At 35.5% G+C, this 16,588-nt stretch overlaps 1 protein-coding gene across 6 annotated transcripts in view; it reads left to right on the forward strand.

The window, feature by feature from the left end:
• SS18 (SS18 subunit of BAF chromatin remodeling complex) overlaps window positions 1–16,588 on the forward strand; it is an 81,906-nt gene that overhangs the window by 33,795 nt on the left and 31,523 nt on the right. For all 6 annotated transcript variants that reach the window (XM_082416197.1, XM_082416193.1, XM_082416192.1 and 3 more), the window contains exons 4-5: window positions 9,584–9,737; window positions 13,530–13,751. In XM_082416197.1, coding sequence (XP_082272323.1) covers window positions 9,584–9,737; window positions 13,530–13,751 — 376 coding nt within the window. The remainder of the gene's footprint in view (window positions 1–9,583; window positions 9,738–13,529; window positions 13,752–16,588) is intronic.

The following is a 16,588-nucleotide window of genomic DNA, read 5'->3' on the forward strand; positions in this document are numbered from 1 at the left end:
TGAAGAATTGTTAAACTAAAATTTGTGTTTTTCAGTTTCTTTATATTCTAAAGAAATATTGAAGATAATTTTATAGTCAGAATTATTTTTAGTTTTATAGTAAATCATTTAAATTTGATGGTTTCTTCATTTATTTACTAAGTATTAAGTGCCTACTGTGTGTCAGGCAATAGGTAGTTTTTGAAACATCAGTGAGCAAAACACAGATATTCCTGCTCTCTTGGGTTTTATATTCTAGCAAATGAGGCAGGCATAACAAATAATTAAATCACGTAGTCTGTTGGACAATGGAAAGAACTAAGGAAAAGGAAAACAAATAGGAGAGGGAGAGGTGTATTGGGAATACTGGAGGCCGGGGATGGAATTTGTAATATGAAATAGAGTGGTCAGGGTAGACCTCTTTGAGAAGGTGACATCTGAGCTAAGACTTGAGGAAGAGTGTTTTAGGCAGAGGAAAGAAGCAGTGGAAAGCTCCTGAAGTGAAACTGCGCCTGGCTTGTTGAAGGAACAACATGAAGGCTGTTGTGGCTGGGACAGAATAAGGAGTTTGTATGAACAGAACCTATTGTGTAGGCTATTGTAAGGACTTTTTCACTCTGAAATCGGAAGCCCTTGGAGGATTTTGAGCTGAAGAGTGAATTGGTATATTTTAATAAGCTCATTCTGCTTACTGTGTGGAGAATTTTCTATGGAGAAGTGTGGGTCGGAGCAGGAAATCGAGTAAGGAGGCCCTTGCAGTAATCAACATGAGAGAGGTGATGGTGGCTGGTAGCAGGGTGGTAGCAGAAGAGGTAGTGGTAGAAGTGGTCAAACTGTGAGTATATGTTAAAGGTAGAGCTCAAAGGATATGTTGAAAATTGGATGTAGGGGGCAGAGTGTAAGAAGAAGAGAAGTGTCAAAGATGACCCCATGGTTTTCAGAGCAACTGGAAGGATGAAATTGCCATCAGCTGATACTGTTGGGTAAAGGGATTTGAGGCTGAGGCAGAGATATCAGGGAGTCAGTGTTGTAGATTTTAAGTTGAGATGTCTGATAGACTTCCAGATGGAGATGTGGAGGTAGAGTAGGCAATTTTGACAATTAAAAAACATGAAAATTACCACAAAGATACTGGCCCCTGATGTAATTTTGAAATGCTGTATTTTAAAATCATGTTTTCATTTAACAAATCTTTATTGAGTACCATATTTGACACTAGATGATTGGGGGCTACAGTGATAGGCAAATATAATTATGGACTCAGTCCTAACAGAGTTAACATATAGTGTGGTCGGCAGACATTAATTAATTACACAAACATTTTAAGTGCCAATTGTAAATGCTATGAAGAAAGGGCATCTAGGACTAAGGGAGCAGATAATGGGGGCTGATGATTCTGGAGGTCTTCCTTGAGGAAATGCCATTTGAGGTATAATTTACAGAGAATAAAATTCATTGATTTAAATTGTTTAGATGGATGAATTTTGACAAATCCATGTAACCACCACTACAATCAGGATATAGAACAATGCTGCCATTCCAGAAAAGTTTTCTGATGCCTGTTCTTTGCCCATTTTCCATTGGGTTTTCTTTTTTAAAATTGATTTGTAGGGGTTCTTTATTCTAGATACAAATCTTTTATTGGCTATATATATTGCAGATACCTTCCTCCAGTTCGAAAGTTGCTTTTTTATTCTCGTTATGATGTCTTTGGATGAACAGAGTTTCTAATTTAAATGAAATCCAATTTATCAATCTTTTTTATTTCTTTTCTGTATCTTGTTTAAGAAATATTTTCTTGTATCAGGGTCATGAATATATGCCTATGCATTCTTCTAAAAGTTTGTCTATCCATGATTCATTGCAAATTAAATTTGTTTATGATCTGAGCTAGGAGTCAGGGTTCATTTTTGTTCATATGATATTCAACTTATCCAGTACCATTTATTGGAAAGATCAGTTTTTACCCATTGAATAGAAGTCGTTTTGTTGTAAGGTGACTGTATGTGTTACAGTGTTCCTCAGCTCTATTCTGTTGGTCTTTTTATTCTATTGGTCTGTTTATCTGTCCTTGCACCAACCAATATCTTAATTATAGCAGCAGGTAGTGTTGTTCTTCGAGTGTCCTGGCTATTTTGTCTTTTGTATTTCCATATAATTTTACAGTCAGCTTGTTAATTTCTACAGAAAGCCTGTTGGGATTTTGATTGAGATTACATGGAATCTCTAAGTCAACATTGGAGAAACTGATATCTCCACAATATTTAGTCTTCCAGTCAATGAAGATGGCATATCCCTCTGTTTAGTAAACTCCTTAATTTTTCTCAACAATGTCGCAGTGTAGAAGTATTGCACATCTCTTGCTAGATTTGTTCCTAGCTATTCAATTTTTTTGGATGCTATTATACATGGTATCATTTTTAAAATTTTAATTTTCTAGTTTATTGGCAATATATAGAAATACAGTTGATTTTTATATATTGACCTTGTCTCTAGTTACCTTAGTGATTCTCATAGTTTGTTACAGATTTTCTTGGGGTTTTCTATGCATTCAATCATGTCATCTTTGAATAATAATTATATGTCTTTTCCAATCTTTTATTCCTTCTTATTTTTTTCCTACTTTATTTTTTTTTATACTACTGATTTGTTTATTGGTTTATTTATTTTGTTGAATAGACTTGGTGTTAATGGATATTCTTGTCTTGTTCCTGAATTCTTGTTTTCTTTCCTGAAAGTCCCGTATTTCATCAGTAAGATGATATTGAGTATACATTTTTTTTGTAAACTAGACTTGTTAGATTAAGGATGCTCCTATTAATTTTTTAAAGTTTTTAGTGGGTGTTGAATTTTATCAGATAATTTTCCTTTATTGAGATGATTATATGAATTTTATTTTGGTAATTTGGTGAGTTACAATGATTAATTTCCAAAAGTTAAATCAGCCTGCACTCCTGGAATAAATTCCATTGGTTATGTAATGCATTGTCTTTTTAATACAGTCTGTATTTGATTTGCAAAATTTTGTTTAGGATTTTTGTGTCTGTTCATGAGACATATCGGCCTGTAAATTTCTTTCTTATAATGTCATTGTGAGGTTTTGGTGTCAGAGTTTTGGTGACCTCATTAAGGATTGGGAATTGTTCTGCATTTTTGTGTTCTCTGGAAGATTGCATATGGTTCATTGAGTACTTGTCTATTTTATTTCCTTCATTATACTACTTTGGGTTTGACTGATGTCTTTTCCTAGCTACTGCAGGTAGAAGCTTATATCATTAATTTTTCAACTTTTCTTAAAAATGAATTTTAAATATGCATTTTTAAAGCTATAAATTTTCCTTTTAGCATAGCTGTAGCTGCATCTCACAAATTTTGATGTTGCATTTTCATTATCATTCAGTTAAACGTATTTTCTAATTTCCATTGTTATTTCTTCATTAGCTAACAGGTTATTGGTTTTCTGTTATTGATTTCTAGTTTCATTTCACTGTGCTCAAAACATACAGCGTAAGATTTCAATCATTTGTTATTTGTTGACTTGCTGTGTGGCCCTGTATATGACCTAGTTTGGTCTATATTCCTTGAGTACTTGAGAAGAATGTGTATTATGTAATTGTTGCATATAGTAGTCTATGCATGTTAATTACATTGAGTTGTTAATAATCATGTCAAATCTTTCATATTCTCAGGGGTTTTTTTTCCATTTGTTTGTTGTTTTTTTGATCTCCTTGTTCTGTCAGTTACTAGAAGGAGTATATTAAAATCTCCAACCATTATTATGGATTATTCCATTTATCCTTTTACGTTATAGATTTTGAAACTGCAATTATGAGTTGTATGCAAATTTATGATTGTTACATTTCTGTTGAATTGATCCTTTTATTATAATAAACTATCCCTTTAGTATTTCTAGTAGTATTTCTTTTTATTTTATTTATTTGTTTATTTGGTCACACCACATGGCTTGTGGGATCTTAGTTCCCCAACCAGGGACCAGGGATTGAACCTGTGCCCCCTTCAGTGGAAGCACAGAGTCCTAACTGGACTGCCAGGGAATTCCCCCAGTAATATTTCTTGATTTAAGTCAACTATCTAATATATAGTGACATCACCATACTTTTGATTAGTGTTTACATAGTATTCTTTTTCTTTTAACACATATGTGTCCTTAAGTTTTAAGTGGATCTCTTGTGAACAGAATATAGTTGAGCGTTTTAAAAATTTAATAATTCTGTTATTTTTTTGAAATGAGGGGTCTGTATACATTTAACGTTGAACATGATATAGTAGGCTGTCCGTCTATCAACCTGATACTAGTTTCCTATTGGTCTCTTTCTGGTCCTTCTTTGAATTAATCAAGCATTATTTGTTCCTCTCTACTAGTTTTTTAGATATACATTTTTTATATGTGCATATGCATTTTTAAGTAGTTGCCTAACAGATTACAATATGCATCCTTGGTTTATTAGATTCCACTCTAAATTTGTACTTTTAACAGTTGCTGAAAAATACAAGAAATTTGCAACAATATAACTTCATGTATTCTGCTGTCCTTTATGTTAGTCTTGTCATATTTTATACTTCTACATATGTTTAAACTATACTATTCATTGTTACTATTAATTAATTAATTAATTAATTTTTGGCTGTGTTGGGTCTTTGTTACTGCACGCAGGCTTTCTCTAGTTGTGTCGAGCAGGGGCTACTCTTTGTTGCCATGCGCGTGCTTCTCATTGCGGTAGCTTCTCTTGTTGCGGAGCACAGGCTCTCGGCGCACGGGCTTCAGTAGTCGTGGCACATGGACTCAGTAGTTGTGGCTCGCGGGCTCTAGAGTGCAGGCTCAGTAGTTGTGGCGCACAGGCTTAGTTGCTCCGTAGCATGTGGGATCTTCCCAGACCAGGGCTTGAACCCATGTCCCCTGCACTGGCAAGCGGATTCTTAACCACTGTGCCACCAGGAAAGTCCCACTATTATTTTAAATGTTAATGTTTTTATTTATCTACATATTACCTTTCCATTCTTATTAATCCCTCTAGTTCTGTGCCATTTTCATTTAGCTGGATGAATTCTCTTCACTTGTTACAGGTTATCTTAGCTTTTGTCCATCTGAAACTATTATTGTTTCATTTTTGTGTTTGGAGATTATTTTCTCTTAGTATAGAATTCTAGGTTGGTTGTTGATTATTTTCTTTTTCTGTCTTAGCACTTTAAAGATGTCATTTTTTAAATATTCTATTTCCATTATTTCTGATAAAAAATAGGTTTTTAGTCTAATTGCCATTCACCTGAAGGTAATGTGTCTTATTTTCCCTGGCTACTTTTAAGATTTTCACTTTGACTTTGGTTTTTAGGACTTTGACTCTGAAGTATCTAGCCATGGTTTTCTTCATATCCTGCTGAGGTTTGTAGCGCTTCATACGTTTGCTAGAGACTCATGTCTTTTGTTAGCTTTGGAAAATTCTTGAGCAGTATTCTTATTGCTTATGTGTTATTTTCTCTTCTCTACATTTTTTTTTTCTTTTTTTGGCTGCACTGCATGGCTTGTGGGATTTTAGTTCCCCGACCAGGTATCAAACCCATGCCCTTGGCAGTGAGAGCTCGGAGTCCTAACCTCTGGACCTCCAGGGAATTCCCTCTTTTCTACTTTTGTAACTCCAGTTAGATGTGTTTTAGGCCTTTTCACCATGACGTACATGTCTTTTCACTTTCTGTTCATATTTTCTCTCCTTTGTATCTTTCTGATGTGTCGTCCTTTCTGTACATTTGTTGCTCCCTTTGACTTAAGAATTCTAGGCTTTGCTGAAATTCTCCATTTGTCCTGTTTGTTTTTTGCCTTGAATATATCAATCAGTCATTTTTAAAGTCTCTCAGATAACTCTAAAATGTGCATGACCTATGTGTCTTCTCCTGTTTTCTATTATTTCTATTTGTTGTCCATCTACTCTTTTTTTTTTTTTTTAATGGAGATGAAATTCGCATTACATGAGGTTCATCATTTTAACCTTTTAGAGTACAGGCACCCCTCAGAGATATTGTGGATTCAGTTCCAGACCACCACAGTACAGTGAATATGGCAATAAAGCTAGTCACAGACATTTTTCAGTTTCCCAGAGCATATAAAAGTTATGTTTAGACTGTACTGTAGTCTATGAAGTATGCAGTAGCACTGTGTCTAAAAATCAATGTACATACCTTAATTAAAAAATATTTTATTGCTAAAAAATGCTAACCATAATCTGAACCTTCAGTGAGTTATAATCTTTTTGCAATAGTAACATTAAAGAGCGCTGCTCACAGACCACCATAATATATATAATAATCATGAAAAAGTTTGAAGTATTGTGAAAATTACCAAAATGTGGCACAAAGACACGAAATGAGCAGATGCGGTTGGAAAAATGGTGCCGATGCACTTGTTCCGCACAGGGTTGCCACAGGCCTCTGATTTGTAGAAAAACATGGTATCTGTGAAGCACAGTAATATGAGGAATCCCTGTATACAATTCAGTGGGTGTTGGTATATTCACAGTGCTATGCAGCCATCGCCATTATCTAATTCTAGGACACCATCACCCCAAAAAAGAAAACCCATGACCATTGACAGTCAGCCCCAGTTCTCCACTCTGCCCGTCCCCTGGCAAAGACTGATCAGTCTACTTTCTGTCTCTCCGGCTTTGCCTATTCTGGACAGTTCATATAAATGGAATCATACAATGTATGGCCTTTTGAGTCTGACTTCTTCACTTAGCATAGTGTTTTCAAGATTTATCCATGTTGTAGTGTGTATCAGTACTTCATTCCATTTTGTGGCTGAATAATATTGCATTGTGTGGATATTTACGACATTTTGTTTATCAGTTCATCAGCTGAAGGACATTTAGATGTTTTTCTACTGTTTGGCTATTATGAATAGTGCTGCTGTGAACAGTCACGTGTAAGTTTTGTGTGAATGTATGTCTTCAGTTCTCTTGGGTCTGTACCAGGAGTGGAGTTGCTAGGTCATATGATAACTCTATGTTTAACTCTTTGAGAAACTGCTAAAGCGTTCTCCACAATGGTTGTACCCTTTTACAATCCCATCAGCATGTACGAGAGTTTTTTCTCTGCATTCTTGCCAACACGTTACTTTCTGTAGTTTTTTTTTTTTTTTAATTATTATAGCCATCCTAATGGGTGTTGGCCATTTATTCTTATTTTTTTAGAATGCCTTGTAACTTTTAATTGAGGACTTAATAGACTTGTTAGGGCTGATCTATTTCAATTTTGACCTTAGTCCGAGGAGAGGCTTTTTTTTTTTTTTTTAATTTTATTTACTTATTTATTTTTGGCTGTGTTGGGTCTTCGTTTCTGTGCGAGGGCTTTCTCTAGCTGTGGCAAGCAGGGGCCACTCTTCATCGTGGTGCGCGGGCCTCTCACTGTCGTGGCCTCTCTTGTTGTGGAGCACAGGCTCCAGGTGCGCAGGCTTCAGTAGTTGTGGCTCCTGGGCTCAGTAGTTGTGGCTCACGGGCTCTAGAGTGCAGGCTCAGTAGCTGTGGTGCACGGGCTTAGTTGCTCCGCGGCATGTGGGATTTTCCCAGACCAGGGCTTGAACCCGTGTCCCCTGCATTGGCAGGCAGATTCTCAACCACTGCGCCACCAGGGAAGCCCCAGAGAGGCTTTTTTGAAGTCTCAACAGAGAGACTGAATTGTTTATAAAGGCCCTTCTGATTTGGTGGGGCCTACACTCCAATCTTTGTCTCCCTCGAACTGGGCAGAAGCTGAAATCTCTTCTCAGCTCTTTTGCCTCCTAACTGCTGTTTTCTGCTAGTTTTCTTGAATTTACCCCTCTTTGTGTTTCTTCCTCTCTGGAACTTGGTTCTTTAGTTTCCAGCTCTCTATTAGCCAAAAACTCTGCCTTCTCTCAGTCTAGTAGGACTGCCACTTTCTACTTGGACTCTACTTTCCTGTTATACAGCAAAGTAAAGGAAAAGCCGAGTTGATTATGGGGCTGATTTTCTGTTTTTCCCTTCTTTCAAGAGTTATATCCCCTCTTGTTCCTCTCTGTGTACATTACTCTTCAGTGCCTTCAAATGGTTTCTACATTTGTCTAGATTTTATAACTTTTATTAGCAAGAGGGTTGGTTTGGTACAAGCTATTCTATTATGATGGGAACCACACATACTGATGTTTCATGAATTGAATCACAAGAAAATGAAAAACCTGATACCTATTGAGAGTGAGAGCATGAATTTTCAAGAGAAAATCTGAACAGGGATGTAGGAGAAAGGAATTTTATTTTCAAGCAAGAGGGCCAAGTCAGCCATATTGAAGGATGATAAAGGATGATTTAAAGTGAGATATGTGACACTAAGTTGATACTTAGTAAGTTTTTTGAAAACGGAACGAAGTGTTTAAAGAATACAAATTGGATGAAGAATTTAAGATAAGAATTGAAGAGAAAATATTTAATGAGCAATTATTGGATTGAATTTAGTAGTGAAGAAATTATGAGCTTGGCACGAGTGCTATTAGAGTAGTACTTGGTTCATTTTGTAAATGTTAGTGGTTATTAGGTGGTTGGAGATTTGAGTGTTTACTGTGATGTCTAAAGAACAATGTATATCTGGTAAGTATGCCGGGGAGGATTGTGTTCGCAAAATCTGGGTGGTACAGACACAGTAAACATATTGGAGGAAGATAATGACTGAAGTTCTAGGAATGGACATTATGTTTAAAACGTAGACAAGTAGAGAAAGAAGGCAGAAATAGATTTGTAAAGAACAATACTTCCCTATCCTCTTGCAGGATTAAAAAACTGGGGTTTGGAAAGAAACTAACTGGGTGCTTTCTCTACCCAAATTTCCCAAGAAGGGAGCCAGGTGTTATAGAGCACCTTGTATCTGTGTTTTTCCTTTCGCCCTTTTGTGAACTCTCAAGGTTAGTCAGTGATTTTTTTCACACTTTCATTAGGAAATTTGCCAAAGGCATCCTTTTGAGGCAGCTGTCTCTGTACCCTTGGAGGCCATCAGTAATGTTTCCAATCCATAGGAGTAGTCGGCACAAAAATGTAGGGCTGAGCTGAGTCTTTGCAGTTTAAAACATTCCCCCTTCAAAACCACTCCCCCTCCTCAAACAGTATAAAATATATCACATTTTGAAGCTTCTGGTCGTTAGTCTTTTGTTACTATATCTTTTCAGGTAAAATTCATCATTAACAGTAAATATATCCAAATATATTAATAATGAAAGGAGACTTAATTTTTAAAACATAATTTAAACAATAGTGGGCACATTAGAAATCCTTATATATAAATAAGAATTCTTTTTGTATAGAATGTTATAATTTTTAATTTTCACTGTAACGTAGAATATACTTGAATCGTGGTGTTCTTATGGTCTAAGGTGGTCGGATGACATATTCATGCTAATGATCTTGTGAAGTCTTTGGAGCATATTAAATATGATGTTGATAAGTCCATGATTAAAATGCATTAGAATAAGTTGAAATGCATTTGTGTTTTTGTCCCTATTCAACTGAATAGTATAGGCAACTGTTATACCATATGCATCTTTAGTATATTAGTCTGACTGTTTTTCTTGTTTTACTAAACTGTCTTCTTTCAGCCACCCACACAGAATATGCCTATGGGTCCTGGAGGGATGAATCAGAGCGGCCCTCCCCCACCTCCACGCTCACACAACATGCCTTCAGATGGAATGGTAGCTGGGGGTCCTCCTGCACCACACATGCAGAACCAGATGAACGGCCAGATGCCTGGTAAGTTTTTCTCCTCTAAGACATTAACACCGGAGTTGCTTAGCAACTGAAACGACGTGGGGGCTCAAGGGATACTAGATTGTTGATGACAAAACTGCTTTGAATGCCCCCGAGTCCAAGCTCTCTTAGAGTTTGTTAGCTACAGAGCTACGTGACCTGTATTCAGTGTTTATCAGGCTGCCCTTGGGCTTTGATGTAGCTGACACACAGCATTCCTCTGATGAACAGAACTGGCTAAATTTAGTCTGTCTGAAACTATGCAATACAGCTGGCTTTAGAAGCTTTTGGGGGAAAAAAGGCATTGCACCATGGCTTAAGAATTAAGATCTGTTTATAAAAATGTGTACCATTTCTCTGAGTTTTGTATTTACTTAAAAATTTATTGGTCTCAGAAACAGTATTGCTGGAAAAGACACATGGGGAGAAAAAACAAAACAGGCTCTAAAGTGCGCATGTACTTAGTCTTTCCTCATTGGTCTTTTGAAATTGAGTATGCATTTTTATGAATACATATGTTTATAGTATAATAGAAATATGGAAATCGATACTGAAGCAAAATTAAAAGCTGAAAAGTGTCAGCTTTCTTATATAATGAACCATTTACTATTTATCCATTTTAAGTTTAGAGCCACTTAAAATATCTTTCAGACCATTGGATGCTTATTTAGTTACCTTTTGCTGGTTTGAATTTTTAATCTGAAAAGTATCACTATCTTTAAGCTATTTTGTTTTTGTAACATCAGTCACACCCATACCTATAATTCTTGGTGGGGCATATTTTTACTTTCTAAAGACAAAGGTGGTTTTCATTAACAAAAAGAAAGTATTAGCCAAATAGCAATAAAGAGAGTAAATTAAAATAACAGAGCAATTTATTTTTAAAATTAGTAATATTAGCATCCTTAGGATAGTGTTGTCTTAACTGATTATGTTGGTTGGTAGCATTGGTGTCCAGGGACTGTGGGTGTAAAAAATGAAGCAAAAGAGAGCACAGAGCAAAAGAGGCCAGATAGCCTGGCTTATAGGAGATTGATGTGTGATGGGGTCATGTAGGAGGGCTGTGGTGTCTTGGTGGCAACCTTCTCTTTCCTGCCAAGGCTTCCATGGTCATGGCCCAGTGGCCCTCCACCATGTGGAGGTAGGAATAAAGAGGTAACTACTTGTCTGGTTGTGGTCAGAAGCAAACTTCTTGCTTAATCCACATCTAGCTCATTAGGACACATTGCTTTTAAAACTGGTGGGGTAGTGCTAATGCAGGTTAGCAAGTTAGAGGAGTTTTGTGACTTTTTATGGTGGTATCTTTAATTAGGATTTTGACTCAACTTCTCCAGATAACATTCAAGCCTAAGGCTGAGGAAGCAAGCGAGCAGCAATATAATTATTGTTAACGTGACATATTCGTTTTTGTGTAAGGCCGTCTGGAGTAAGATATACTTTTTATGAGCCAGAGATTTTCAACCACTTATGACCTAGATTGTCCAGAATACCGTAGAGCTTCTAAAACAATTTATAGTTAGAGAGTTTACATTTAGGTGTAGGAGAAATTGGAGGTCCAGTTACTTATATTGTCTTTATTTAATAAGTTTTGTATAGTATTTAGCCAACCTTTTTACGCACACAAATTTGTAACTAGGCTTTTAATTTCCGATTTTAGTTTTGTTTTTAATATTTTATAATGTAAGTTGTAGTGCTTCTTATATGCTGTTTGATCTTGGTCGTATATCCTCGTAGTCTTAGGTTCCTTTTAAAAAAAATTAGATAATACGTATCTAATAAAAATAAAATAAAATAAAAAGGTACAAAAAGGCATACAGCCCCTACCTACCCAGACTCTTTGCTCCAGACAGGCATTGGTATCCAGTTATCCTTGAAAAACATATGCATGTATACATTCTATTTTCTTTCTTCTTATTCTTTTTTTAAAAACACAAATGGTAGCATACAGTAGATATTACTATATATCATTTTTTTACCTCTTAAAGGTTTCTCTTGGAGACCATGAGTATATAAACATATATTTTGGAGACCACTCGGTATATAAAGAGCTGCCTCATTCCTTTTGATGACTGCATTACATTCTTTTTTATGGATGCCTCTAATTTATTTGGACAGTTCCCTTCTGACAGAAATATAGGTTATTTCTAGTCTTTTGGTGTTAAAAATTATGCTCTTGTGACTCTGTAAAATATAAATAAATAAGTAAACAGATAAACTTACAATTTTGCATCCATATACGTGCACACACAAAAACGTGTATGTTTATAGGATAAGTTCCTAGAACTGAAATTGCTAGGTTAAAGGTATATGCATTTTATTTTTATTCACTCATTCATTCATTCATTCATTCATTTATTTATTTATGGCTGCGTTGGGTCCTTGTTGCTGCATGTGGGCTTTCTTTAGTTTCGGGGGGCTACTCTTTGTTTTGGTGTGCGGGCTTCTCATTGCAGTGGCTTCTCTTGTTGCGGAGCATGGGCTTTAGGCGCGCGGGCTTCAGTAGTTATGACATGTGGGCTCAGTAGTTGTGGCATGCAGGCTCAGTAGTTGTGGTGCATAGGCTTAGTTCCTCCGCAGCATGTGGGATCTTCCTGGACCAGGGCTCGAACCCATGTCCCCTGTATTAGCACCACTTCCCCTGCACTGCGCCACCAGGGAAGCCCTAAAGGTATATTCATTTTAAAATATGGTAGTTATTGCCATATTGGTCTACATAAAAATAGTACTTATTTATACATTTATATTCTCTCAACCAAGTATGAAAGTGCTTCTTTCTTCATAATATAATTGGAACAAAACTTTTGATCTTTGCAAATCTAAAAGGTGAAAAATGGATCTCATAGTTTTAATTTGCCTTTTTATTATATTAAATAAAGCAAGCAATTTTCTCATGTTTTATGACCCCTTTTGTAGTTTTCCTGTGAAGTGATCATTCATATACTTGGCCCTTTTACTGCTGGTGGTCTTTTACTTGCTTTATATGTTAAGTAAGTAGTTTGGTCTGTGATAGTTCTTGTAAATAATTTTTTCCCAGTTTATCTTTTTATTACTTAATTTTGTTTTATTGGTCATGTGCAAATGTTTTATTTTTATGTACTCTACTTTATAACTCTTTTATGGTTCTGGGTTTTTTGGCATACTTAAAAAGGCCCTTACAGTCCAAGATTATTTTTAAAATTCTCTGTTTTGAAATACTCTGTTATGATTTCTTTGCTTTTTCTTCTTTTTTAATGTTTAATATTTTTATTCATCTGGACTTAGTTTTGGGAGAAGGAATGTGGTAGGGACCTAACCTGTATTTTTCCAGATATCTACTCAGTTGTTAAACATCATTTATTGAATTATTTTTTCTTTTGCTCACTGATACTTAATGTCAGCACCATTGTCATTTACCAAATTATGCATTTCAGTCACTTTCAGACTGTGCTCTAGGTTTATTGATCGGTTAATCAGTTCATTTATGTGTTAATACTACATACTTTTAATTCAGCTTTATATGTTTTTGTCTCTTATAAAGCAAGTCCTCCTTCATTACTCTTTTTTTTTTCCAGAATGTTCCTGGCTTTTCAAAAGCAACAGTTTCTTAATCTGTAAAATGATAATAATGTCCACCTCACAGTATTTGCTGTCATTCGTGTAAAGCATTCACTTTGTTTGCTACTGATTAAATACTCAAGTTATTGTTTGTGCTATTGTTACATTAATGCAAAAAAAATAAATAAGCTTTTTAAGGTACTTTTGTATAGATCATCTGTTTAACTTTCATATTTTGGTTCTGATCACTTTTCTTCAAAGGGCCTAACCATATGCCTATGCAGGGACCTGGACCCAATCAACTGAATATGACAAACAGTTCCATGAATATGCCTTCAAGTAGCCACGGGTCCATGGGAGGTTACAGCCATTCCGTGCCATCGTCCCAGAGCATGCCGGTACAGAACCAGATGACCATGAGTCAAGGGCAGCCGATGGGAAACTATGGCCCCAGACCAAATATGAATATTCAACCAAACCAAGGTAAGTAAGCTTTATAAAATTCTTGAGTAGGATGCTCCATTAGCCTTCGAAAATCAAACAATTTTTTCAGAATGTTAGCTGATTTGCAAAATTACAAGTTTGAAGTGAGGAACGATCATACCCATAGAAAAGGAACATCAAGTTCGAAACCAGCTTAAAATAATTTTTTCCTTTTACATTTAGAAATTAAGATGCTCAATTTAGCTTTTTAAGCTTATTTATTTTTATGTCTTTTGGACAGTTTATTTGAGATTTTATATTTTTGGATTTTTAAGCTAATCAATGAATAACCAAACATTTGGTTAGAGCTAGAAAACTGGGAAAATATAATTTTATCTTTATAAGTACACTCCTTAAAAAACATCTGTTCTGTGGTTCATTTTACTTGTGAAGAATATATTAATTTCTGTGAATTTCCCTTGATTTAATGTTTTCTGATGCTGTGTTTCAGCATTAAAGGTAATTTTAACATAATTTGTTATTAGAATGTTCAGTGGAGGTGCTGCTGTATTCTTATATTCTTAGAGCGGTGTGAAGTCTATTAAAGTTTATTACCAGTCTCAGAGAATCAAATTGTTATCATGTTTCTCTTTTAAGTATTCTTGTGAATAATAACTAAAAACCAGTAAGTGGCGCTCTGTTCTGCTAATTGCCTGGGAAAACATTTGGCCTGTTGCCAGCCTAAAGCTATTTCAATTATGAAATGTGGTGAGGTTAAGAGTCTAAGAATTAAATGTATTTGCAATAAAATTTTCTAGATTTTGCTTATGAAAAACGCATCACCAAAGTACACCCAGAAAAAGGAAGTTAATGTTAATCTGTTGATCATGATTTTTGATGAAATAATATATTGTAATTTTAAAATATTAATACAGATATTTTCTGTAATTTAGATAAAATACACCGGAAACAAAGGGAGATAATAGAACAAATTGTCAGTGAATGCAGCTTCACAAAACTGGCACTTGCTCCATTTTTCCCCGCAAAAGTTGTTCAGTGCCCATGGTGGAGTATTTTCTTTTTTTTTTTATTCTATCAATTAAAGGTTCAAAACAACAGCAAGATCCAGTCAGTGCTAGATCAGAAGGGGGTTCAGATGTTTCTCTGTACAGTTTGGTTACCAGGAAAAAGCAGAAAAATTGATAGTGATTCTTTACAGCAACCGCCGTAGTTATGGTACACTTCTTAGAAACTGTAGTTAAGGAAAGGTAGGATGTGTGCAAAAATGGATGTTGCTGCAGTGTGGTTTGATAAGACATCATAAGATCTGAAGAAGAAAAAATAATGCATGCAGCAGTGTGTATGTAGAAAATAGTTAACTGTTTTTGGAGAAAGGACTTGAAGTGTTTATAGGAATTTTTTGTTCAAAACATAGGGACCAACTATTCTTTTTTTTTTTTTTAACTAAAATTATTTTTCTTTTATTGAGTTATAATTAACATACAATATTAGTTTCAGGTGTACAACATCATGATTCGATATTTTCACACATTATGAAATGATCACCACGATAAGTCCTGTTACCAACTGTCATTGAACAAAATTGTTAAATATTATTGACTGTATTCCCTATGTGAAAAATTTTAAAAAAAACCATATTAATGCAAAGGCTAATATAATAAAAACATGTAGACCTACCACACAAAAGATGTCATTTGAAAAAGCTGCACAAAAAGTTGGCCCTATTAAATTTACTGATTATATATGGTCATTATAAAAATTTCAACAGTTACTATTTTTTTAGCTTTAAAAGAAAAATGAGTTTATATGACAGTGGCATTGTAATTGGTGCCTACTTTTAGTTGTAGTTTTAGTTGTGGTTTTATACATATCTATGCAGTGAGAAAACTGAAATATTTTTTAATTCAGCATTTAGGTTTATTATTTTAGCAGAATATTTCCCTGTAAGTTCTCTTATGAGGACTACTGCTTTTAGGTGAAAGGTTTAGCAAGTTTTTTTTTTTTAACTTAGAGGTTTATTTATTTATTTTATTTATTTATGGCTGTGTTGGGTCTTCGTTTCTGTGCGAGGGCTTTCTCTAGTTACGGCAAGCGGGGGGCCACTCTTCATCGCGGTGCGCGGGCCTCTCACTATCGCGGCCTCTCTTGTTGCGGAGCACAGGCTCCAGACGCGCAGGCTCAGTAATTGTGGCTCACGGGCCTAGTTGCTCCGCAGCATGTGGGATCTTCCCAGACCAGGGCTCGAACCCATGTCCCCTGCATTAGCAGGCAGATTCTCAACCACTGTGCCACCAGGGAAGCCCCAACAAGTTTTTAATGTTAATTTCTTTCTTAAATTGCTAGGAAAATGTTGTAAATAGTCAATCCAACAAACTTTCCGTGTTATTTTCACTGTTATCCAGATAAAGTTCAGTGATGATCACTTTGAACTTCAGGAGTAAGACCTGTGTTCAGAGTGAATCACTGCCTTCTTACATACTGGATCTACTCACTCATGTAGAGAGAGCGTCATCAGCTCCACTGGAATTCAAAAAGCTCCACAAAGGGAGAAGTTTGCCTCTTTTGTTCACACTGTTTTGTTCTGGTGCCTAGAACAAAACCTGACAAATCTGTCTCTTCAGTGAATAGGAATTGAAACCAGATGTTATATGATAACCTGGAAAGACAGAGTTAGTGCCTTAAAGATGTTTCTTTAAAAGTCAAATTGGAATAGTAAGGCTTTCTGGACCAACAGTTAGCGTTTGATAGAATCAGCATAGTTTTCATTCCCAGGCATTAGTGATTATAGCTTTCCACATTTAACACCATTTTACTTACTTATTCCATATTCAAATATAAGGATTTTCACAAATTGTTATATTTGTGTTAAAGCATGT

Source organism: Balaenoptera physalus, assembly GCF_965194825.1.
Source record: "Balaenoptera physalus genome assembly, chromosome: 12".
Taxonomy (NCBI): domain Eukaryota; kingdom Metazoa; phylum Chordata; class Mammalia; order Artiodactyla; family Balaenopteridae; genus Balaenoptera; species Balaenoptera physalus.